The sequence below is a fragment of the Rhyacophila brunnea genome, unplaced genomic scaffold (genome assembly GCF_057557595.1).
Source record: "Rhyacophila brunnea isolate RB1 unplaced genomic scaffold, BYU_Rbru_1.0 scaffold_12, whole genome shotgun sequence".
In the NCBI taxonomy this organism is placed as follows: domain Eukaryota; kingdom Metazoa; phylum Arthropoda; class Insecta; order Trichoptera; family Rhyacophilidae; genus Rhyacophila; species Rhyacophila brunnea.
The window spans coordinates 30,894,652-30,921,923 of NW_028232774.1; the positions used below are offsets into that span (position 1 = coordinate 30,894,652).

The following is a 27,272-nucleotide window of genomic DNA, read 5'->3' on the forward strand; positions in this document are numbered from 1 at the left end:
ATACCGGAAAATGTCCGATTGGACTTGGTAATTCAGTCAGACTGTATTATAATTTTTATATTTTCCTATTAATTTATGTGTTTTTGTTATAAGTGAATGCCGCGTTGACTGGAAATCAGTATAGTTTAATTTCTCGCGCGCTGTAGTTCGGTCATTTATCAGGAAGACAAATTAATGTATTGTTTGAAAATAATAAAATAATGACAGCAGTGTTCAACCACGCGAGATGTGCTTCGATCGTGTAAGATTGGACAATTTTGAAAGATTTTGCGGAGTGATGAAACAGCGAGAAGTTTCGAGAGAAGCTATTTACACCCCGGTCTGATCTGTGTGATTTTTGGATACTTCAATCGTCCGGTTAGTTGAATTTTAGCCTGTGTTATCATCGGAGGATGCGGCCTAACCTTCCTGACGGATTATTTTTAAATTCATTTCGTGAGAGGGGGTCCTGATTCCGTACATTCTTTTAACGTCAAATCTGCGTGGGCATTCCTAGAAGGAATGATCTGATTTAGGCTCGTAATTGATTCAATTATTTAAATGGACTGCGACTGGTTTTTGTGCATTCGAAAAGTCACTCCATTTACTTACTTACATTAGGTACAAAATATTCAGTTGAAGTTGTGCAACAAAGGAATTTTTACATTTTAAATTTTATTCGTTCGTTCTAAATTCAAAAGTTGGTAAGCTATTAACATTTTAGTGTAACCCACTTCAAACCCAACAAAAATAAAATAATTTGATCCCTACAGGAAACCTCTATTACCTATCGATACACTACACCACATTCAAAGATGAAGTAATTGCAAAAGTAATTCAGTGTTATCATCACAATAAAATCAAAACTTACTTCATTTTCCACCTTATTATTATAATTTTACAGGAACATAATCCGCTGAAAGGACAATTAGATATTATAACAATCTCAGGTGTTATAATACCCACATTGTCAATTAATATTATCTATCTTCTCAGGTTTCCTCTCATGTCTCCTTTCTATTTATTTAATATTGTGACATGTGAGAGTCCTTTCGTGTATCCTTAAGTAAGTTGGTAATTCTTAATTGATTGATGAAGACTCAGAAAATGAGCAAGAGGAATAGTATTTTGGTGAGCAACTGGTATAGGTACTGACTACTTGAATGTTTGATGGACAGTATAGGTACATACACATGGCAGTCTCTAGTTTCATGTTATTTAGTGTTATAATAGTGTTAGCGAATATGTGCAGAATAAAAGTTGTAAGTAAATCCAACTGACAAAAAAAAGAAAAAAGAAATTGAAAGATTTGGGAGAGAATTTGAACTAGCAGATGACTGAGCTATGGAAAATCCAAATGTCTATTTTAAGGAATGTGACAAGATGATTGAAACGGCTTCAAAAATCATCTTCGAATATTAAGTACCTAGGTACTGCTGAGTCGCTGATGAAGGAAATCATTTCCTCAAACCAGGGTAGACATGGTATAATATTTAAAGTATATGGTAGTGACGAGAGGTGCACACTAAACTTTGCCAGTCATACTTATTTATTAAACTATGAATAGGTACAAATTGCAGATGGTGCTGGTCAGTTTTTTTTAAATTCAATTAAACACTGCCTAATCAAACCATAATAGTTTGGGTATGATATGGGCAATCCGACAAAAAGAGTGCACATTTTTTCAGTCCTTATTTATTTTCGTTGAATTAAGAATAGGTACATATTACAGATTGTGTTGGTTAGTTTTTTAAAATTCATTAAACCCTGTTTAAACCAACACTATAGTTAAAAATATTCTTCTGTGTGATTTAATGGCATAGTTTTAGATATTTTATTGATACTTAGACATGGCTCTAGTCTCGGGGCCCGGCGTGGCAGGTCGGCCGGTTAAGTCAGATGAACACACCAGAAATTTGCTCTAATGGCAAAAAAGTCGCCTGCTCAAAAATATTAACATTTACAAATATGTGGCTATGTGATGCAAATCGACGTGATATGATAATTATTGATACAAATAATAATGATATTTCACGTGTAGAAATTTATTTTAATTACTGTTAGTATGTTTCCTGAAATGGCTATTTATCAAAAATATTGAAGGGTCGCATGTTACATGACTGCCACAAAAGAGGGTCGTGATCAGTGCTCCATAATTGAATGTCGAGTGCAGAGAACTCAATAATTCAAGTGGGTTTATATAACAATCGCTAAAAATACACAGAAACCCTGGCTGGTTCCATTGGTGAAACTATTTAGGGAACACTAAAGTGGAGCATCACACTATCCTTAACCTTATCAATAGGTATGGGGGCCATGTACTTAGATAAATATTTTTTGACTTATCACACTATCTGAAATTTGTAGTCTTAGTTCAATGAAAACAAATACGTATGACTGACAAAATTTTTACACGTGCTACAAATTACGAACAAAAGATAGATTTAAAAGTATATGTGACAAAGAGAGACATTACTCAATTATGCGAAAGGGATATGAAAGTAAGCGGTAAGATCAAGATAATATTATTATTTGTAGGCTATAAGAAATACCAATATGATTGTATTTAGGTTTTGATGCCTTTTTGATCATCTTATAGGTAAAACAAATAGCAAATAATGATGATGAAAGCTTATTAGACTTATTTATGTTACCAAAATAGGCATTTCTCTTTTATTTATTGTAATAAATTGTCAATCTCGTGTGGTAACCCAAGGTGACATCACCGGAATGGACGGATTTTATTAGCATCATAAAGGGAAGGTTTTTTTTTTTTTTCCCGACCATGTCCGATCCTAATAGGATCATATGGGCCTCCACAGAGTAGAGGTTTGTATTAACAGATTTTGTTTTTTACGAGAAATGGATGTCAGCCACTTGCTCAACCTATTAGGTCCATACTCTGATGGACACAAATTGAAAAACAATATGTGTACTTGCCAGACCCAGGATTCGAACCTGGGACCCACGGCGTGATAGTCCATCGCTTAAGCCGCGCAGCCACCGTGGGTGTAAAGGGGAGGTTACGGAGATAAATGTAATATTTATGTTAGTTACATTATATATTAGCGTGTTAATTACTATGCTATTTTTGTGTAGCGTGACTATTTTCAACAAATTGAAGGTTTCTGCGATGGATTTGTAGAATATTATTGTATGAAGGGAGAGCTTAATTATAAGTAATGTGATTTATGCGGAATACAAAAAGTGCTACATCATGCTAAAAACTATTTTTGCCCAAATTGTGTACTGGCTGCTTCCTGCATAACTGCTCAATTCATCTGATCCATCAGTATACCTACTTGATATTTTTTCATGCAGTACTTATAACTTACTTATCTTGATTTTAAAATGTTCGATTAGTACTCACTACTTACTTTGATTGATTCCTATCAAAATTGAAAAATTAAGTAATACACTTAATTATGAGATAATAAAAATAGAAGTATATTTTTAGACAATTATTGTGTAAATTTTCAAAAGGTTCTTTTACTCTCACATGAGGTTGCAAAATGATCTTTCACTCTTTTTCTTTTATGTATTTATTAAAAAGCTGTTTTCCACCAATAATCGTGTTTATCGCTGAGTTTTGTTTTGATTGAAAATGGCCAGAAATAGAATGTGGGCTTAGTTTTCATTATACCTAATGCTCATTGGTTGTATGGGTGTGTACAGAAGAGGGATTTGATAGGAAGTGCTCGATCATTAAGTGCACTACTTACAAATTCCAAATTGGTAAGAGTATATTATCTATTTTATTGATAATTGAAAATATTTTAATATTCACACTGAATGTGTCATGAAGTCAATACAATATTATCAATGTAGATGTAGAACCTGGGTTTAATAGTGTCTCATCCTTCGTCTTCCCTGTCAAGATGAGTTTAATGGCTCACAACCTATCCTCTTCAAAAATCTGTTAAGATAACCTTTTTTAGTATGATTTGACTGAATATGTAAAAAAATGATTTTAAGCTTTTACTGGACAGTTAATAATTCTTCCGTGTTTCCACCATTGCAATGGTAATGGAAAATATAAAGGTATTCCAAAATCGTTCCACTATCAGTGTTTCCCAAAACTTACAATGTGTTAGTACCCTTCTAGAAGCATACATTTTACCAGCATACCCCGCAGTCTGATTCGAGATCTTTTTTTCCAATTCACAAAATATCCCCCATTGTACAACATAAGTCATTGGATTAGTTTGGCTGCGAAGCTATTCCATGCGGCCCACAACAGAGAGCTCTTCTAGGGAATACTCCGTCAGTGTCAAAGAGCTGGTGCCTGAATCTGGCAAGGTGTACTCCTCTCTAAATCTTTTGTGTGGGTATCACATTTTGGGAAACACTTATATAGGTAAATATAGATTATAGATACATTCTATGATCTGCATTTCAATAAAATTGTTTGTTTTCTTTTCAGATGAGATATGGATGAAGGCCTCCTAAACGACTTATTAGAATGTTCGGTCTGCTTGGAGAGACTTGACACATCTTCGCGGGTCCTTCCATGTCAGCATACATTTTGCATAAAATGTCTCAAGGTACATACAACACCCTCTCTTCCGATTGAACTCTTCACACCGAGTGTCGTCATAAATTTCATTAGTTTTACCTTTTATTATACCTAGTTAATTTTCGATGATCGATTGCCTATAGTTAAATGTATGCAGCATCTTCTGCCAAGTCCATTTACTTTCCAGATATATACGCATGCTAGCCATTGATAGCTCTATTAACGGGAACAGCTGTCTTGTTGATATTATTTTCACTGATTCTGATTAACCTCAAGAGTGCCATGAGCAAATTAACTCGTGAAAGTTTATATGCACCATCAAGTCTTCATTTCAACATCATGTATATTTTCAAAACAATATTTATTATCATTTTAGTGTGAAAATGTTCTCAAAAAACTCGATAATATGTTGATTAGTTGGCCTACAGATATCATCCAAGTAAAATTGACAAACAGTGAAAAGGTTAAACATGCCATTAGAGCAATGATACTCAATCTTTTTTTTCTTCGGGCCAAATACATATATTTGTAAAGTAACGCGGGCCGCATCACTACTGGTGTGTCGAAAAAAATCATGAAACCCCCCCCCCTTTTTCACAAAACATTTTTGAGATTTTAAAAATTATGCGTTTGCAGTAGCAACACACTTATACCAGATCTGATGTGGACCATAATGACAATCCTCTTCGGGTGTCACTATCTGTGCGTCAAAGTCGAAACGAATCTCATGATATACGAAATTCCTGATAATAAATGTGTTTCGGGCCGCACATAAAAGCTTAAAGGGCCGCAGGTTGAGTATCGCTGCATTAGAGGATTCAAGGAGATGACTAATAAAACATAATATGTGTATGATAGCTAATGGATAGTAATGATAAAAAAGTTCGATAGGTAACATTCATTTTTATTATTGTGAAATTATTAAGAAATGTATTTAAACTATTATCAATTGTATAAGTACATAGTAGCATATTACTAAGTTTTCAAATAATATAATTATATGTATGTATATAATTTCTATTATTTCTTAATCTTGATTATCTTTATCTAAAAGATTGTCGATATTGTCATTGGATAAGGAAACTTATCTCAACAGCTCTTTTATTATTTTGGGATTATTAATTGGTTTGTATTGTAAATTATGTGCAATTGAATCGAAATATTTTAAAGTACTCATTCACCGTTGGATAAACTTTTCTTCCTGTAGAAATTGTAATATTTATAACATATTTTGCAATGGAGCAGGAAACATGTCATAATATTGAAATATGTAGTCATATTATATTAGATATCTCCTTCATTCTTTTAGGACTTTTTTGTTACCTTCCGATTCTCTAGATTTGTTTGAAATAATTTTTTTCCTACTCTAAAACTAAAACATATCTTAAAATAATTGGGAGTCCTGTTGTAACCGCCAAACTCTCAAATTGAAAAAAAGTATTTTTACAGTTTTAATTCGATTGTTCAGACTAGCCTAATTTTGTAGCTGGTTTGAATGTATAAGGCCTCCTTCCCAAATAAATCCCAGAATGACAACTGAGCATATGGCTGAAAACTTTCCATAAGACACTTGTCTCCAGATTACAAAGTGCATAAGATTATCTGAGAGGGAGCATAATGAATTGTTGTGTATTGCATTGTGTTAAGTTGTAATACGTGACGTGGCTTGCAGGAGATTGTCCACTCCCACAAGGAGCTGCGCTGCCCAGAATGCCGCGTGCTGGTGGAGGTGCGGATGGAAGACCTCCCTCCCAACGTGCTGCTGATGAGGATCCTGGAGGGGATGCGCGGAACACACCGCCCGCCCGACCAGCAGGCCGCGCCCGCTCCCGCCCCTATCCTGCCCCTGCAGCACCTGCATGCTCTCCATCATCATCAGCCGCACCACCACCACCCACATCATCAGCTGCAGTCGCAGCAGCAGCAGCAGGCCGCCAAGCAACAACAGAATGCACGCCATCACAGGGTGCTGCCGGATGCGGCGCCCGGCTTCACTTACTCCAGCGGGCAGGGGGACGGTGGAAAGCAGGCGTATGTCATCCCTGCCACCACACCGCACGCCAGAGCTGTATATGATTATCTCTCCAAGGAACCGGGGTGAGTGCATCAAATTGTTAGCTTGATATGTTGTTTGAAAAGAAATAGTTTCTCAATCCGTTCCAACCCTAAGTTATACCAATCGACTGTTGCAATTTTGGTTATGCAATGTCCAAACTACAATAATTATGATTTGCGTGTAAACCTTTAGAAAATATCATTATAGTATGTATTTAGTCAAATCTAATACCCCTTTGATGATTTACAACGTACTGTAATACCTACTCTTTTTTAATATTTGATGTATTTATATTTCAGTGATCTCAGTTTCAAGAAAGGCGACGTGATCATCCTCCGAAAACGAATCGACACACATTGGTACCAAGGAGAGAGTGGCGGAAAGCAAGGAGCGTTTCCAATTACATATGCACAGGTAAATACACCTCCAAAATTACTTACGTGACATACCTATTGAATCAAATAAAATTATAAGCACTACTACTATTTTCTTTAGTCTTCTTTAGATTCAGATTATACAAATGCATTAAAATAATTTTATATAAAATATATATATTAACTTTAGTACCAATAATTCCATCTCCAAATTCTATTGATAATATACCCGATACTAAAACTGCAACTCCCACACCCGGGAGCGATCTACGCGCTGCAGGTCTGACTTAGCAAGATGTGCAGGAATGAAGGAAATAGCCCCACTTTGTGCTTGCTCTATGCTCTGATGCTAGAACGTGACAGGCTGAAGGAAGTTATATGTTAAGTATTTAGTTTCTAATCATAAATTGTTGTGTTTTTAGATTGTTGTTCCACTTCCCCCAGCTGTACCCCATTGCAAAGCACTTTACGACTTCCGAATGGCGCCCCCTGACGAAGAGGGATGCTTGGCATTCGATAAAGGTATTGAAAGTACTACAGTATTTTTGTTCAAGGAGAATGATAATCGTCATCGAGCTGTTGAGACCTCTGATGTGACATTTTTGAAAATAATTTATTTATATTACATCACGTAGCTTAGTACCATAACCCTCAATATTTTATATAACATTAAAATTAAAAGATAATTAATTATGAAACCTCCGATTTAACATGTCTCATTTTAATAACTCAAATTCATGTAGTAATTTCATTAGAATTATTACAATGTCTCGGTGACAAGCCCTTTACCGCCTGTTATTTAGATGAATTAAGTTTCTGGAATGGAATTCTACCAAGTAAATGCTAACTCAATTAATGAATTAAGTTATTCACAGACTTGCATTATTGCAAATTGAATGTCTACCTTCATGCTTGTGTTTATAGAGCAGTTTTTTGGCCCTCTTGTTAAATGCCACTTGTAACTTACAATTTATCACATCGGAGGTTTTAACAGGTCAATGAGATATGTAATGCTAATTTGAAAACAAACTGAAATTAAATTATTCCAGATCTTTGACTATGCAAAACAATAGTGTATTTAAATAACCATAATCTAAAATTTTCGCATTTATCTTTTGAGACAAATGGTTGTGTTTATATTGCTCCAGAATCCTGATGATTGTGTCGGTATCCATCATGTTATATCATTCTGTTTCAGGTGCAATGATAGTGGTGATTAGAAGAGTTGACGAGAACTGGGCGGAGGGAAAATTGGACAACAGAATTGGAATCTTTCCAATTGCTTTTGTGGAAATGAATGCTTCTGCCAGATCTCTTATGAAACTCTCCAGCAAGTGAGTGCAGTACCTACCACTCTTTCCAACTCCAATCTGCTGACACAAAATATTATGTTTAAATTCAAATTAAGTAACACTAAAATTTCGCAAGGCTCCCTCTTTTTATAGTTCAATTCTTTGGTGTTAACCTAGAAAACTATCGTGACGCAGAGAAACCAGAGCATAAATTAAGGAGCTTTCATATAATTATTTCAGCCCTGAATATGGGTTCAAGAAATGAATGGCGATATAATGCTATAAAAATATTGCTTAAATGCATCAACAATCTTATATTTTCTGTTGGATTGCTATGAAATAATTAAGCAATATGGAAACCTCATATGGTATTGTTTCACCCTTTAGCGTTTTGCGTGTAGATACTATATCAGCTGATAAACTCCTAACAAAATGACACCTCATTTCCTGACACATATACCCATATCAGCTTGCATTTCTGAAAAGTACTACACAACAATTTTGTTAACATGTCAGTGAAATGAAAAATATATATGAATTGTATACAATATAGTCATTCAGCCACTCCCCTGACACTACAATAGTAATAGAAAATAATAGAATTGATGTAACATTATACCTACTTCATCATCATCATCAGGGGCGCGACAACCCGGTGTGGGTCCTGGCCTCCTCCAACAGCTCCCTCCACCTGCCCTATCCAGTGTGGCCGCTTTCCAATTTGGTAACCCCAGAATACGGCAGTCACTGGCAGCTCCATCTAACCAGCGAATCTTTGGCCTCCCTCTTCTTCTACGACATCACTCTCTTTGCCGGTTCATTGTCATTCATACGGTGCACATGACCTAGCCACTAGGGAATCCAATCCCGAGCCAAAATTCTGATCCCGGGATTTCGGGATTACAATTTGACAATCCCGGGATCCCGGGACTGGTCCCGGGATTGGCATTTTTTCCATTGTTAATATAAAATGTTTATATTTACAAATAACATTGATAAAATCGGTCAAAAATAAATCTAGTATAATTTATACTATTTAAGACATTTATTGTTAATATTGTATACGTTCAATCTTGGAAATACACAAGTTTAATGGAGTAAATAATATTGTAATATAAATAATAATGTGAATTTAATATGAGAATGCTGTTTCTGATAGTAAAGACATAATGAATGGATTAGCGAGATTTAAAATAGTAAAGCAAATAATCATGGCGTACTTATGGCCTTTCCGCATCATAAATCTAATTTTTCGACCATGTCCGACCAACCTGCAAAAACTAATTAGTCAGCCAAATATGAAACTGCCGTAAAACGTATGATATCATGGTAGAATTACTTTGTTAAAAGTGCGAAGCATTGTTTTTTTCCAATCTTTCTCATTTTTAATAATTCATGTGAAAAAATAAAATGAATCGGCTACCTACACATGGGTATAAATGAAACTTCATTCAAACTCAGTTTATTTCTAATGTAGTTATTTTTTATTACAAGTATTTTTTTTGTTTCATTTTCGCTTTTATTTTCCATAAAAATTGATAAAAAAAATCAATCCCGAAATCCCGGGATTATGTTTATCAATCCCGGGATACATAGGTATCGAAAATAGCTCGGGATCCCGGGATTGGAATCCCTACTAGCCACATTATACCTACTAAGTGATGTAATATAAAGTTCTAACTTGATCATATCAGAAAAGAATGTTTACAAGCGGATTTTAGAGATTACATAATATATTATGTATAATTAATATATATAAGTTATTTGGACATTGCATTTTCTTCCTTTGTAAAATTTTAAGTTTCTATGTTCATTAAAAGCATGTGGTGTGTATGTACCTAGTAAGAAGTTTATTTTATAGAAATGCAAGGGATGAAATTGCTTTCGTAAATGTATGATATTTAACGTGAAGTTAATGATATTAATATTATTTCTAAAGATATTAATTATGAAGGTATTATTTCTGAATGGTTCCTATATATTGAGTAAGCGGGAGGATCCTGTCTCTTTCTGTAAATTATATGTTTACGCAGAGACAAATCGTTATATCTTTTTGTAGTGATAATAGTGTGACTACCGAAATAGCTATCGACTAATAAACCGACCTGTAAAATTTGATATAAGTTATACAGTAAAACCTCGTTAATACGAATTCCATGGGACCGAAAATCGAAAAAAAATTCGAATTACAAATTACGAAATGTATGGGAAAATTATAAAAATTTTGAAAAAAAAAAAATTTGATTTTCATTAATTTTGTTTCTGATCATAGATGTGCCTACGAATCGGGTCATAAAATGTCAGGATTATTTTAACCCTTAACACTCGAGTGCCGCCATATCGGCGGCATTAGAAGTTTCCCGTATTACTCGAGTGCCGCCGTAGCGGCGGCACGCCAATAAAATAATTTTTTGTAATATTTTCAGCAATTTTTATAATGCGATTTCAATCAAGTTAGAATGAATAATAATAGGTTATTACATTTATCTGGGAAAGAAGTCGGCAAAAGAATACTGCGTGCGTAATTTCTACATAGTATTTTTATCTAAATCTTCTCTTTTTTTATTCGTAGGTCGCTTGCTTGCAAGCAATGTTTTTTTGTCACATAAATTTTATTTATTGAACGTTCCCAGACTAGAGTGAACTGAAGTTGTTTGTCACGCATGATTTTGAAGTGTGTTTATTTATTTTTATTGGTTCTCGCTTGCGCAGGGGCGTCTCGTATAGTTTACAGTTTTATATTTGAATAGACTGTTTTTGATGACAATACTTACTAGTATATTATGCCGATTCGGAACCTTACACAAATATAATGTGAAATACTCTAATGAGTCAAATGAAAATTATTACGTATCGATTTATTATTTTTTGAGAAATCTTTTGATAATGTGTACCGCACTGGGAATAAGTTGTTATGAGCCCGAAACTAATTTAGAAAATTTACGAGACGGCTGCTTATATTACAAGTGTATCATTTGGATCATATTTACAGTCATAACTATATGTATGGACGATTTACACTTTATAGCCACTTCTCTACATACCGCTATTTCATTACGATTCTGTGATAAGCCAGGATTACATATTGGAGATTGCTTTGTGAAATACCACACAATGAAGAATTATAAATAAACTAAAAATAAGTACAGTATATTCATTATAAATCTATTTTATAGAAATAAAAAAAAAAAAAAAATTTACATTTTTTTCACCTATTAAATGTTTTATATTGAAATTATGCTTTTTACGGAAAAAAGTCTCGAGTGGGTGGTATGTACCTATAAAAAAAATTTCGAGTGGTAAAGGTTAATTATCATCATAAAATAAGTAATTTTTGATGTTTTAAGGAAAGTTTGTCACAATTTTCAATGACTGGCTCATGAAATAGTGTACTTTATTACGATTTATTGAATATTTTCATATGCCAGGGACTATGAAATCATTTTGAATTACGAAATTCAAATTAAAGGTATGGTTTTATATGAAAATAATGTTCAAGGGACTTTTTTTTCTGGAAAATTTTGAATTATCGGTGTTCTTACTAACGAGGTTTTACTGTATTATCATTTTGTAAATAAATTACATTGAAACTACCTAATAGTTCCTTCCAAACCAACCGGCCCCGCATCACACTCGGTCTTAATCGAGCGTATTACGAGGCCCTGCGTTTGGATATGAAGCGTCAGCAGTTGTTTATTCATGGGAATGTCTCAGGAGCAGATGCCCAAGACTGATGTCGCCACGCACTACGGTGTGCTTTGACTGAATTTATTGAGACATAATTTAATCAAAGTGCCCATGGGAGAGACGAGCATGGAAAATGAAGAAAAATAAATAATTCTAATTAATTTTCATATAGTACCTATGTAAAAACAAAGCTAAAACAATAGTTTTGTTGAAAACATTAGACGATGCCAATGTCACTAGTCATCGAAACTTTTATGAAATTAACATTATATAATTATTTTCCAGTAGCGCAGCCGGTTCAAGTAGAGTGGCACCTCCGACACCCCCCGCTGACTCTTCAAAACCCCCCCAACTGACCGCCAACCAAAACACCAACTCTTCCAACATCAACACTCCCACCAGACAAATTCAGCCTTCATCCATCATTCAAAGTGTCCAGTTTGCTCAGCAGAGAGCCAATGCGGCCGGATATCGTCCAGCAATACAGGTAAACTCAAAAACTAAGATGGAACCTAAATGTGTGAAAGTGAAGTTGGAAAAGACTCCTAAGAAGGTGATTAGTTAAGTCAAGCCTAATTAAGTCATTTTGCATTGCAGATTCATTTGTAGCAGACTTCACGCTATTATTGCCCTCATCTGTAAAAACAATTTTAGATTCACATTCAATTCCATCGCATTTATTAAATACACAAGGCTGCTATTTGGTGGCTATCGAGGGTAGTTTATCAGACCTCCAACCTGGCCCCGGTCGGTCGCAAAGCCACCGAGGCCAGGTTCCATTCAAATGAAAAAATCATGCTACCCTACAGATTGCTACGACATATAAAGGGGATTTAGGCCATAAATATCGCCTAAGTGGCCCAAAAATTTTATATTTATGAATTGAGGGGGTTAACTTTTATAATAAGTTAACCGTCTGAACTATCAAAAAGTACTGTTTTTTATTGTAACAATTATAATACCTCAATACATAAATATGATAAACTACCCTCGATAGCAGCCTTGTGTATAAAATAGATGCACATGGATTGTTAAATTTGCAGTAAAGATAATTCCTGAAACTTCAAATACACATTCAATTCGGTTTCGATAAGTAAAATCACACCATTAGTAACATATATTTTTTTTATTTCCTTTTTTAACAGATCCAACAGTTACATAACGCCTTCAGACAACAGCAGATGTCCATTTCATCACCGGTTCCTACGCCCACCTCACAGCACAATCAACAGAACATGTCGCAGTCACATCCCAATTATCTTCATCCACAGGCGAACACGCCCTGCCAGCCTAATTCTAGACTACAAACTGGCGCTCATGAATCATCACAACAAACCACGCAAAACGTGGACACAGGAGAGATGTATGACTGGACTGTAGGACACAATAGAAATTTAGAGAATCCGTACACTGCAATTGTGCCCACAGCCATGCTCGATAATACCAATATCCAGAATGCCCAAGTCATGAAGAGTATGAATGCGGTGCAAGAAAATCAGGGGCAGTCTTCTTCCGCCAATGTCGCCGAACAGCAACAGCAGGGTTACCAGAATTCCAATAAGCCTCGGGCAAATATGAAACAGTTCACTAATTTGAGTTCCAGTTATCATGCCACGAATAATCTGAGTTCCGATTCCAGCTCTACGACCACTACTCCGTCTTTCGGCGGCAGTTCCGTCACTACGACTCCGAATACTAGTTCTTCAAATACCAGCTCCGCATCAGAGAGTAATACACCCAGCAGTCCAGCCTCACCGGCCTATAGTTCACAAGGAAGAACAAATACCCTGACCACCGTGACAGAGGCCAATAACACTTTGAATACTTCGACCGGTCACACCCACTCTTCTAATCAATACTACAATGTGGTACCAGGACAAGTTGTTACCCCGCAAAGGAGCACGCCTGGACATGCTGCTAGAGAAGATGCTGACACATCTATTGATTCCGGAAACAACACTGCGCCTATTACAAACCTTTCCAATTCTGGGAGCCCCCTTTTGAATGCAACCGATTTGAACAATCGTAGCAATCCGTCATGCAATAATTCTCCGATTCAAAATCTTAGCAATAATGCTACACCGCCAAGGAGTAACATGTCGTCTCCTCAGACACTCAATCAGGCATTGAACGCCAATCAACCGTCGGGTGAACCTGGCCAAAACTCGGCCACGCCCCAACATCATAACAACCCAATCAGCCGACACCAAGCTCTCACTTATCAAAATGTCTCCTTTTCAAATAGCGGGTACACTTTAATGTCAAACGCCTCCGTCCCCAATGTGCCGTCGGCCGCTAATCCTTTCATTAACACCCAGACGACCGGTTATAGCATGAACGAGCACGGTCATAATGCCGGCGAAGCTATGCAAGGACTGATTTCTCCGAGACACAGCAGGGAAGGTCCCCTCGTGATCGTCCCGAGAAGTTCTCACGGATATCATCACAGAGATAAGGAGAAGCGGCACAGTCTCACGCCCGGAGGACCCATATCGGCTGCTCAGCATACTCAGCATACTTCGCACAATCGGTGAGTTCTAATTACCTTCATTTTAAACATTTGCTTTTTAATAACTTTTGTGAAATATCTATTCAATGCATCTTGATAGTCTAAGATAGGTATCTAAAAGTCTGCTGACTATCTTATTAAATACATTATGTCAATTAACTTGAAGTACTCGGCTTCGCACAAGGTCACTTTGTTGATCGATATACATTTGTCTTACATAACAAAAATAATTAAGTACACTTTTCAATATCAAAATAAATGTATCTAGGCATACCATGTCAAAGTCAAAATTGACAGCAATAAGTCAAATACTAAATTTAAATTGTAACCAAATTATTCAAACTTTTAGCGCCTGTACATGTTGCATGGATTTACTGCCAGCAATTGTGTGTATATCGCAGCCATAACAAGAAAATGTACTGTAAACATGTATTATCCTGCAGTTGGCAAGATTGCATGCATGAATCAAAAATGCTCGGAAGCTTCTGAATTACTCACTGTCAGCAGTAAATCCATGCACATACGTGTAAAGGGGGTATTTATTTTAATATCGAGGGTATACTGACAGAAAGCATTAACTCATTAAAACAAGCTCTGAGATAATCGCAAAAAGGATCGCTTGTTTTGAAAGCGTTCTCCCACGTAGATTTTTTTATGATTTAAAAACATTTTTTCTACATTATAAAGACTAACTTTTATGGCAAACACAATATACGACATGTTACAAGTCCTGTATTTTGTATACACAGAACGCATTAGGTCATTATCATGCTTTCTATCAGAATAAAAAAATAACAATATGATTTAATAATGTTTCTATTTTCTCAACATTATATCCTATGCCTTTGTGCGTTTTACCAGGATGTAGAGCGTAAAATTGTATACATTTTGGCATTTAAAACAGAAAAACAGCAAAAACTGAAATAATGCGTTCTATCAGTATACCCTCGATATGATGTGATAAAAATTCTTAAGGTGATGCATCAGTGAAACGGCAAATAATTTTCAACTGTAGGCGCGACGAAATTTTGGACTCGCTCGCATTCAGTGAGAGAACGTCGAGCTAGAAACACGTCACTTTGCTTCGTGATGGCGACGGGCCAATTCATTCTTAAATCGTGTAAAGATGACTAAAAACGTTACCCATTTACTTTAAAAAGAAAACATGTCAATGAATATATTATTATTGTTACTAATAGAACAATAAACAGAACATAAAATGGACGTATGTTGGATTTATATGACAAATAATATTTCGTTTGACAGGCGTCATTTGCACCCGCGACCCGCAATCCACGCATCGCCTAGCAACGATCTTTTTAGACTGTGCCTCAACTGATGTACGGCCTTAAGAACTAAAAAAAAGTAGAAGTAAAAGTCTTATTATGTGTAATACATATAGGATATTATAACATCAACTAGTTGATATAATATGAATAATATTCAAATAATAAGTACTTATATAAAAAAAATACACGAAAACAAAATTCCTGCTTCAGTAATTTTTTTTATTTTTGTTTGTTTGTTTGAAGGTGAATATTTTAATACTAATTTTATAAAATATCATAACCCATCTTCATCATTTAACACTTTTTCTTTCTGTTGATACAGACATTCTGCGGAAATCCTTAGTCCGACCTCAGGCAACCTGTTGGATTTGGAACCGCCTTCGCACAACCATTCCGGTTCAAAACGAGACACGGAGAGAGACAGACATGGCACTCAGAGTGGGGAAGGAAGAGATCACCAAGAGAGAGTAGAAAGAGCGTCGGGCGATAAGCGTGAGAGAGAAAAGGACAGAGATAAACATAAAAAACGATCGGGAAGTGCCGACCGACTAGTGTCCGCCACATATGTTGCTCTTTATCCATACAAACCGCAAAAGGCTGACGAATTGGAACTCAAGAAAGGAGGTGGGCTTCTTAAAAATACTCTCTTTGAATTGACATTTTTTTCAATTTTGTGATCATGTGAACCACCCATGGTGGAGTAGCAGGAGAGTGGTCGCCTCTGAAGTTATAGATCACAAGTTCAACTTCCACATCTGGCAAAATTCACATGTTATTTTTCAGTGTGTATTTTGTTCAGAGTAGGGATCCAATGAATGGCTTACAACTATTCCTCTCTAAAAGTCTGTTCATATAACTCTGTAAACAGTAATCTAAATCAGTATAATTTAAAAAAAATAGTCTGAATATCTTTTTCAGAGATAATTAAATTTCAGGGAAAATTATAAATAATTTAACACATTGATCGCCAACTAGTTTTACATAAAATAGTTAAAAAATGATTATTTGTTTTTAAGGTATTATTTGATAGGTTATGAAAGAATATAATGTTTTTTTTTCATTTTGATGATTTTTTTACGTAAATATTGGTTTTTATGATGTGCCGGCCACATGTGTCCGTCGCGGCGCCAACAAGTTAATTTATTCTATTGCGCCGTGCCGGCCATTTCGCCGGTCACCTGTCCATATGTGTTGACGAGGGCATGGTGCCATTTCGCGGTCGAATTATATTTAGATTTAGATGGTATAATAAACAGAAAAGGCACAAATACGGAATAAAAGTTTTCAAATTGGGTAGTATAATACATGGATACACATAAACTGGAAATGTACGTATACATACCTTATAATCATTTTTGTTATTCTATTTTTTTATTATTTACATATTTTTTATAACTTACATTTTTTAAATCTATTTAATTTTTATTTTTATATCAATAAAAACACATTTACAATTTAAAAGGAAAACTTTTTTTTTTATTATGTACATTCTTTACATTAGTGAGCCTATATTTTGTGACTGGGAAGACATATTTTCAGGCCAAGTGGCAGTAATATACAGAAGGGCCATGCCGGTCACCGTGTATCGAAAAATGCACTGCGCGCGTGCCCGCCGGCGCTGTAGAACAACTCTAAGGCAGGTCTTCTTTGCCGGTCACCGGTGACCCCCATGGCCCCCTGAACGTAATCCAATGCCGGTCACCGGTGACCCCCATGGCGATCAACGTGTTAAACACCTATTGGAATAAAGCACCGGGAAGGACTAAGTTCATAGCCGGCTACCTAATCTTACTATTCTGCAACATCTTCTTGGCTATGCTTCTAGGCGCTGTTGTCTACTAAATGAGAGTAGTTTGTTAGTTTATAATGGAAGTGTGGTTAAAAATGGGCGGAGCATGTTAGTTCACAGTTTTAACACGTAGCCAGGAAGATGTTGCTGATGCGAAAATAGGATACTTTGATACTTACTGCTTCTTTAAAAAACCTTTCACATTTTTTGACACTTATAAATTCATTTATTTAAGTACTACAGCTTTAAAGTTTTCATGAAATAATATTCTGTTGTCCTTTCAGGTATATACATGGTGCTGGAGAGGTGTCAAGACGGCTGGTACAAAGGTCGCTCCAATCGCACTCAAAAGTGCGGTGTCTTCCCCGGTAATTATGTTACTCCCGCTTCCAAATCTCTTCAGTCCGCTGCGGCTGCTTCTTCCTCTCCTAGAAATAGACATCAAGGGACATCGTCGCAGGCAGGATCTGAAACTAAGGTACGTACTACTCCATACGGAATAACTTTTTAAGTTAAACTTCTGTGCACACGGTACAGCAAAATCGCCGGTAAAGGGAATACTGCGTGTAAGGAAAAGTACTAAGTGTAAGGAAACGGGGTCACAGCTGATTCAAAAAATGAAAAACTCATTGCTGGACTCGAATCACCGACCTTTCAGTGAAAACAGAACTCGCTGCGCAGCATGTTGCAGATTTATATTCCACAGTAATTAAAGCGCAATGATCCAGCTATAGAACTTTCGACAATAACAAACAGAAATTTCCAGTTGAGACTTTATTTTATCAAAATCAAGAAAACTAATTTGTTCATTTCACCACTTTAAAGAATTTTTTGCCTTTGTCATCATTATTGTGAAATATGTTTTCTCTTTTAATATATCCTTTAAATTGTTTCAGACGTCGAGTTCGGGAAGCACTAAGTCCACCATTGCAAGTACACCGGTCCAGTCGGCTTCCTCCAGCGGAGGGGGTGGAAGCGCCAAAAACCAAATTATATCGGAGTCGCTTCAGGGTTCGTCATCACCACATTTTCAGTTGCAGCCGCCTGACTTGCCGCCGAGATCTGGTAGCCCCGGTGCATCGAATGCCAGTGAGTCACTTGTCTCATCGGAATAATTGTTACCATAATATACATACATCTTAATTTGCTCCAACTTCTGATCATATTACAATAATGGCAAGGTGTTATTGTGGAATTGCTCACAAATCATGTGGTGCAACATTACATCAATTAAGATAAGGCGCTATAGGACATAGCATACATTCTTCTACAATCTACAGTGTGAATGTATCTTGACTGACTCAATACATCAATCTAGAGGTGTTGTTGTTTCAAACTAAATACCCATCAAATATGTAAAGGAATGAAAATTAAAACTATTTTGAATTATGTTTTTGCTGTCACTATGATTGATTGTAAGTTATTCAAAAACATTGAAGAAAACATTTACCAGAAGGAGCCTAAATATATGAAAGTGATGCTGAAAGATAGATCTTTTTGACTGCTGTTTAAATTAGCAGCAATTCATTTCACATTGTAACGTCACTATATTCACCTGGATCTGTTGAAACTGCAAACATTGTAACACAATTTTAGATCAACTGAAGTAGTCAATTACATAAATTACTATTTTTATATGGCTTAATTTGCCAATACACAGCAATGATGACCTAAATTAGTGTGAAACAACTCCTTGGCTTCACCAGTATTCACTATACCGTGCAATAGTATCTTTATTCTATTGATTAATTGAAATGTTTTCTTTACAGGCCCGTCAGCAGGATTTCCATGGCCCATGACAGCTAAATCCTCCTCTTCCTCCAAATCTGCTGAAAAGGTTAGTAGTAAAACATAAGTACTTACATCATGGCCTTCACAGGGGGGGCTGACAGGGCTCTAGCCCGGGGGCCCAGGCTCAGGGAGGGCCCGGCTTAGCGAGTCGACCAGATAATTGCTGAGAGGGCAGCTCTCGTGGTGCAGTGCGTAAGGCACTGGCCTTCCATCCCGGAGTTTCTGGATTCGATTCCCAGTGAGGTCAAAATATATTTACATATTCTAATACATATGTAAATTCCTCAAGTCTGGGAGTTTTACCACTATTATTAGGCTTCACGGCCTGTTGTGGTGTTTAATAAAGAAAAGAAAAAAAACAACACAAATTTGCTCTAATAGTAAAAAAAAGTTTTTAGCGCTTATGTTATTTCAATGATATTAACCTTTCTAACGCGGCAACTGACTTTAGTCAGCCTATACGCGCGAGTCATCCGCGCGTCAGCTGACTAAAGTCATTTCGATTTTCGTTTGCCTAGTACTGCTTTCCGCCAGGCGCGAATAATTCGAATATTGATTTAATTTATTCAAAAATCATCCTTCTCTTGACATCTGTCAATGGATAGCCTAAACTTTTGTTCTATCTAATTTAAATAAATATTTTTCGGGAGCGTGTCTTGAATAAAAATATATCAGTCATCGGGCCAATTCAAATTTGCCGCGTATATAGTGTCTTATCGCTTCTTAGTGCATGTGCGCCGAAGACATTTGACTGACGTGTTTGTAACGATACGAGTTTGCGATATAATAAGTTATATTGTTTTTTAGTGATTGAAAAACTATTTGGTGCGTAAACTGTTAAATAGAATATTCGAAAGTTACATTGATCAAAGTGAATTTACAAAATATTTTTACAAAAGGAATGCTTTTGGAGATTGCATTCATTCGCCTATCTGCCAGTATATTATCCGCGAGTTTATAGTTTCGGAAAATAATTTGAACCAGGTGTCATTTAAATATACCTAGAAGTCCGCGATTTAATATGTCTCTTTGTTTATCATTGATTAACATTTTTAAATACTATTTTCTGGTTATAGTATTAGGTGAAACAGACAAAAATTATTTATTTACCCTAGTTATCAGCCATTTATAAAGAAAAGACACGAACACTCAGACGCCCGTTCCCGCATAAATGCGGAAATTGTCGTATTACGCAAACACCAGGTCCCGCGCTACTGAATTTTTATACACTGCGCGGCAAATCATCGTCTGCTGGTGTGAGACAGACACTTGAGAATTATTTTTTTCGTAATACTATTCAAAAGGGTTTGATTCATGACTACTATTTTTTTTATGTAGAATTCTTCTTATATTTATAGTCGAAAATAACTCGAGTTACTTACTATCACGTCATTATAATAAAATAAGAGATTACCTATTCTAGTACCAGGTTATTGAAGTAATATAATAAAAAAAAAACAAATGAACTTGAAAATAAAATTGTGGTGACTATAAAGCATTTAGAAGTGCAAAAAGTGTTTGAAATTTAATATTTTACGAATTGTAATAGGTATTCGAAAAATAAACCATTTTGTTATATAAACTATTCGTCATTCGATTCCATTCAGTTCGGGGTCAATGGTAGGTACAAACCAGGCACTGGTGGTAAGTACATCACTCTCAAATAGCCAGTAGTTCTCAAGGATGATTTATTTATACTTGGCCTGCAGTGCTGCAATGTGTATGCGAGTTCAAACAAAAGTTACACAGTTTGAGATGTCCTGGATGCTATAAAAATGAGTTATTTATGACTGATATTTTTTCAACACACTCAACAAAAATGCTCATAAAAGTCATAAACCATATTATTATTCATTATGTGTATGACATATTTGTCGAAATGGTAGCCGGTAGACTATAAGAATACTGAACTGTTCTTACACTTGTTAATCTGTCATCGACGCATTAGTCCAGCACCATTTCGTAAGTGTCATGGCGCCGCTAGAGTAAGCTGGCATTTTTTCAATGAAGAAGTCTTGTTCGTGATTTCTTATCAGATTTAGGCGACGAATGTTTATTTTTAGAGTCACATAAAATATTAGGTTCTGTCATAATCATTTTTGAACTTGACTCCGATTTTTTACTACTCTATTTGTGTATGTTTGACTGACATTTATTACGATTTATTGATGCTTGAAATCACAACGCGCACTGTTGTACTAAGTCGGGATTCGTAACGCTTAGAAAGGGTTAATACTTAAAAATATTTGGTTGCACGATGCAATTTTTAACTGTGTGTCGATACTCGACAACTCCATAATTCAAATGGATGTACATCATTAAAAATACACCTTAATTTTACCGCGTACACCATTTGGAAATCGCTACTGCAGGGGCCCGCTTCAGGATGTGGGGGGCCATGACATACATACATGCCTATGTAGTTAAATTTTGTTTCAAATCATATATATAAATATATATATATATCGTAAGGCAATCAAAAGCATTCATTAGTTGACCTATTGGTTTTGGGGGGGGTTTGCAGCGAAATAGGTGTCGATCCATTGATATGAAGCGGTTTGTCAAAGTGCACTCCGATAACTGATTTTCCGCGTAAAGGTGTCTTCATCAGTGCAGCAAAAAAAATTCTAGCTACGAATATAGCTCTGAATGGTTAAATCTGCCATTCATTTATAAAATGAACATATATTTGGTTAACCTGCCCCACTGTATTAAATATTATATTTCCTTTATCCAACAGTCGAAAGAGAAACCAAAACCGGACAAATCCACGCTGAGCGGCGGAGTTAGTATTATGAAACGACTGGCCGCCATGAAGAAAAGCCGCAGCCCTCCACCACAATCCGGCGGCTTCTCTATGGACAACCCTGTATTCGAGGACTGCTCTCCCTCACCCTCCAGCACCACGACTACAGGACAGGGGGTGCCTGCTAATCAGCAAGGGGAACCTAATAATGGAGTGTCTCACCACCCTGTTCATGTCAGGTTTGTAAAATAATTTTCGCTAACATTCACAACATTCCAATATTGAATTCTATGAATTCAATAATGCGAAATGTCTGGTTACAAAATCACTGGGAAATTTTTATGGGAATTCAATTGAGCCAAGAACACCTTCATGTCACATGTAATAAATGCATACATAATATGTACTGAAATAGAAAAAAGCTACCAAAGATTATGCCTATTGACTATTGTTTCAATGTGTTAATGTAAAGAATATGATATATTCTGTGGCTACCAATTCAACCACATTAAAAATGTTGCCAAATTGCTATCAACTGTTGTAATATGCACCAAAAGTTTATAACACTTTCTCCATGACATTCAAACAAAATTCAACAATTCTTTCTCAGAATGTCATAAAATTGTTGGCAAATTAAATTAATTATATTTATATCAAAGGAGAGATTAATCACTTCATTTTTAAGACCCAACTGTCTGCTATGTATATACAAATATTAAGATTCGCTTTGATGAACAGATCTGTGCTATAAATATTATAATCTTGTCTAATACAGCTTGAATTGCAAACCGTGTTGTGAAGTACAAATACACAAATGTAGTTATGTTGTCTTTATGAAAATAAATTTCCACTAGTGGCAGTATCAATTATCACAATTTGTACTGTTACTGGTTTGAAGACAATATAATTACATATAACATCGCGTTTGCCTTTGCATGTTTCGTTTTTACGTGTGTATGTGTTTTGCTATAAATATTTGCATCTTGTTTTGTTAACTGTCTGATAAAAACTTAACACAACATAACCTTACAATTTTTATAACCCCTTACCTACAGCAAAAGATTGTTTGATCTCTAAATTCTATGGTAGTCATTACACGTTCAATGTGGATTGCGATCAAGTCAGTCTAATCGATATTCACGATCCAGGTGTGTAATGAGCAATCTGATGGATTGATGAACTGAATCACTTTGATTAAGCAAAAGATTGTTTGATCTCTAAATTCTATGGTAGGCATTACACATTCAACCTGGATTGCGATCAAGTCAGTCTAATCGATATTCACGATCCAGGTGTGTAATGAGCAATTTGATGGATTGATGAACTGAATCGCTTTGATTTATAACATCCACAGTCCAGATTGAACATGAAATGCCTGCTTATATGTATACACGAGAGAAGAATCAATCTATAACTATTACTATACACCATGTTTGAATATCACCCGCAATAGCAATAGAGAATTCGCTTCTGAAGCCGTGGCAAAAATTCCAGAATTATTTTTAATGTAATTTTCAAATTTATCTTTGCTATCTTCAAATTGGCACAAAAATATATTTTTTATTTTATTACTCAACTGCTGTCAATAAAAAATATACATACCATGAATGAAATATAATTCAGTTATTTATTTTTACCGGTTACATCAGCTATTTTAATTGTTGATATTGATAATTGTTGAGAATATACACCATAAAAATTAGAGCCGTGACACGGGGGGAACAAATAAATGTGTATAACCGTGCAACAAAAAATAACAGATCGGGCTCGTGTCCGAGTCAACTGTTGGAAGGGGCCCCGCCCTCGTCTCATTTGGGATCCCAGCCAGAGCTGCGATCCAATCGGCCGCAGGTCCTCTCGCCCCAGCCGCACCCGCATCATCATCAGCATCAAGCGGCCAACATCGTCACCTCCGGAGGGAGCGTCAGTTCTGCCGTGGCCCACCGCCTCTTCCCGGCGCACCACCTGAGGGGATCCGGATCACAGACCCTCGGCCCTTCTCAGATGGCCAACCAGAGACGGCACGCTCGTCCCAGCGTCTTCAATGCCACTCTCGCGGGAGAACCAGAACAGGCGGTCGCCGCTGCTTCTCTCAAGCCCGGCTATGTCACTGGAAGGTATGTGAAGGAACTTTTGAACAGGTTCAGGTATATACATAACCGGTCTGCCAGTTAATTTTATCACTCACAAAATAAGCTTCACTATTCACTTACTTATACTATATTATTCAACACACAAATAAATTATTATTATAATAATATATAAAACATAATTCCAAAACCTCAAAAACATACATATCACCTTATCTAATCACAATGAAATTAGCCAATAACTATGCGTTCAATGTGTTACCAGATTTAGTGATTTTGAATTGAACTATCAATCATCATAGGTACTTCATCATCATCACAATCAAGGTACTTGCTTTAATTCGTAGGTGGCATCAGGATCTCTCCAAATTTTGTCTTAACATACTGTGCTTACTAATAATTTGTAATTAAATTATTCTTCTTATTCAATGGATAAACACATGTGTAGCATTCTTTATTGAAGAATATTGGTGCTGGACGGTGGTGACCCAAACCTGCATATGTTCAGAAAGGAATACAAAAAGAACAGTTTAACTATGTAATTAAAAAAATCAGAACCAGTGTTCACCAAATATATAGAAAAACAATACATAATTATTTCAGTTCAATTTAATATAATAAATATCTCAACGCCATCGGCACAGTTTAAAAAAATTACTGGTACCTACCAGGTTTATAAATATATTGAAATCTACACATCACATTGCATAAAATTTGGGTTTATAAGGATAATGAGTTTATGACATTCTTATATGTTGCCTGTTGTATTATATTGAATGTTTGAACGTTTTGTCGCTTAATGAGTGTGCATTTTGAAGAGCTTGTCTGGTGTGGGTTAACATTGCTAATGCTTCTATACTAACTAACTTTAATATTGCATATATGCAAGCCAGCTTGAAACTTATCGCATTTACTAATGATATAAAATAATTATATAATCATCCTTGAATGTGACTTCAATTTAGGTTTGAAAGAAAGTGTTAAAATGACCACTCGGAAGCAAATAGAAACGGATGATCTGGCAGTTTTTTCTAATACTAAATATCTTCAATTACATAATGGTGTTACAAGGCTTGATAAATGTACTGCTGTCTTATTCTAGAACATCGGGTGACGTACCGTGGTTGCCTGTTTCCACGCGCCACAATCACCATCGCAAGTCCCATTCCTTAGACGCTGGTCATCAAATGAAGCCGGGGAAAGAATCTAACACTCCTGCGCTCAGAGAGAGGTAATAATAATATATTCAATTTAAATATACATTGTCATGAATAAAAATATCTTGATATCACTCATAGACAGTGGCGGCTCGTCCATATGCACTGCGGTACTGCAGCACCCCCAAGCAAATTGAGACAAATGTAATATTATAATATACATAAATTTATGTATATTATATGAAAATATCAATATTATTAAGCGTGTAATCAGCTCGCCCGCGCATCGATACACCCAATGTCCAATAATATTATCATACAGCGTTGTAGGTACTTAATTTTGCACAGTAACGATTTCAATAAAATATTTCTCGAGTGGGCGACGGAGGGGCGTGGGCAGCGGTGCTCACAGCTTCGTACTGCCGGTCAAACAGTCCATTTTCAGTATATCTCTCTGTTTCTGCATCGCGCGTGAGCACACATGCTACAGCGAGTAATGATATATAGCTATAATTATTTATTAACATTGTTAAAATTTATTTCTGCAACAATTTATGCAAAGTTCTTTATTTTATTTATGTATTAATATAATTAATTATTTTTTTAGTAAAAAATTACCATATTTGATTCTAATTGGAGCATATGGCCTCTACAGAGGGAAGGTTGTATTTAACATATTTTTTACGAGGAATAGCTAGCCATACGCCTAACCCATTGGGTCTTTGCACTGGATCAAATTGACATTGAAAAAACAGTAGTATGCATTTTTTTTTTGACTAGCCGCGTGTTCAAACCCACGACCCACTGCTTCATATTTATGCTGTTATGTTGACATTTATTAATGAGATGGAAACATAGAGGTATTAAATAAAAAGAGGGGCAAGGAATCGGTTTTCTCACACAACTGAATGAAGCAGGACAACAATAGCCGACAACTTACGAGAAATAGAGGCGATAAAAAAAATGCAGGGCATCACGAAGGATTTATTTTGGTCATTATAATGTACCCATATAATATAATATTAACGTAGAAAACAGGTTTAAGTACCTGAGTATGTACATTACGGTAAATGGAACTTCGTAAAGAGAGCTCTCTATATGAATGGGAATGACGAGCAACACTCAATGCCTGTTCTATTATTGCATACTGACAGTACTGTTTTACTGTAGCGAGTTAATGTACCTTACCAACCTCAAAGCAACTATATACTAAGCTTAGAGATCAGAGGTGGGTGTGCGGGAGTTACAACCTGACATGCCTTTTCTTCAAGCCACAAATACCATCAACAGTGTATTCGGCAGAATTACAGGATGCTGGAATGGTCTAAGAAAACGCAAGAAGACTGGTGATTGTGTCCATATACTTTTAAGAAGCCGGCATAGACCCGGAAGACATTTTTTTAATAGGATCGAATTTAGGAATTAGGAATTTAGAATTAGGAGGCAAAAACATGTACTTAATAAATAATAAATATATTTTAAAACATCGTTTCATAATAAATTATGGGGTATTTTTATAAGTAGTAAAGATAATAGTTTCTATCAAGAATTTAGTTTATTTTAATCTGTACCTGTTTGTATGACAAAAATCCTTATAGGATGTTTTGCCGTGACCACATCTATCTGCTGCATACTTGTAAATGGTGATGGTCAGAGCTTTATTTTTATTTTCTTATTCACAGGTTCCGTTGCATAGTGGCATATCCTCCTAATTCAGAATACGAGCTAGAGCTCCGAGTGGCCGACATTGTGATCGTTCACCGAAAGTGGGGTGACGGCTGGTACAAGGGGACTCTAGAGAGGACAGGAAGGACCGGCTTATTCCCCGCCTCCTTCGTGGAGGCCTGCTGACCGTCTCTCGGATTCACGCTCTTCGGAAGAATGCTGCAATGATTTTTTTTTTACCCCCGACTGATGATTATTTTTTAATACCGTGTTACGACCGTCGTTGACTGATTTATTACTTGTTGATTTAACGAGATACCTACAATCTCTTG

General features: G+C 36.0%; 1 protein-coding gene across 2 annotated transcripts; it reads left to right on the top strand.

The window, feature by feature from the left end:
* POSH (SH3 domain containing ring finger posh) lies at positions 1 to 27,272 on the top strand. Of its 2 annotated transcripts, XM_085961167.1 has the most exons (16): positions 1 to 357; positions 4,403 to 4,523; positions 6,168 to 6,592; positions 6,851 to 6,965; positions 7,348 to 7,447; positions 8,124 to 8,259; positions 12,190 to 12,391; positions 13,050 to 14,434; positions 16,025 to 16,326; positions 17,776 to 17,969; positions 18,388 to 18,580; positions 19,261 to 19,328; positions 22,023 to 22,267; positions 23,789 to 24,145; positions 25,221 to 25,349; positions 26,958 to 27,272. In XM_085961167.1, the coding sequence occupies exons 2-16, from the start codon at positions 4,410 to 4,412 to the stop codon at positions 27,124 to 27,126; spliced, it is 4,134 nt and encodes a 1,377-aa protein (XP_085817293.1). In that variant the 5' UTR covers positions 1 to 357; positions 4,403 to 4,409; the 3' UTR covers positions 27,127 to 27,272. The 2 variants fall into 2 exon arrangements, with proteins under 2 accessions (XP_085817293.1, XP_085817292.1); XM_085961166.1 differs by lacking the exon at positions 23,789 to 24,145.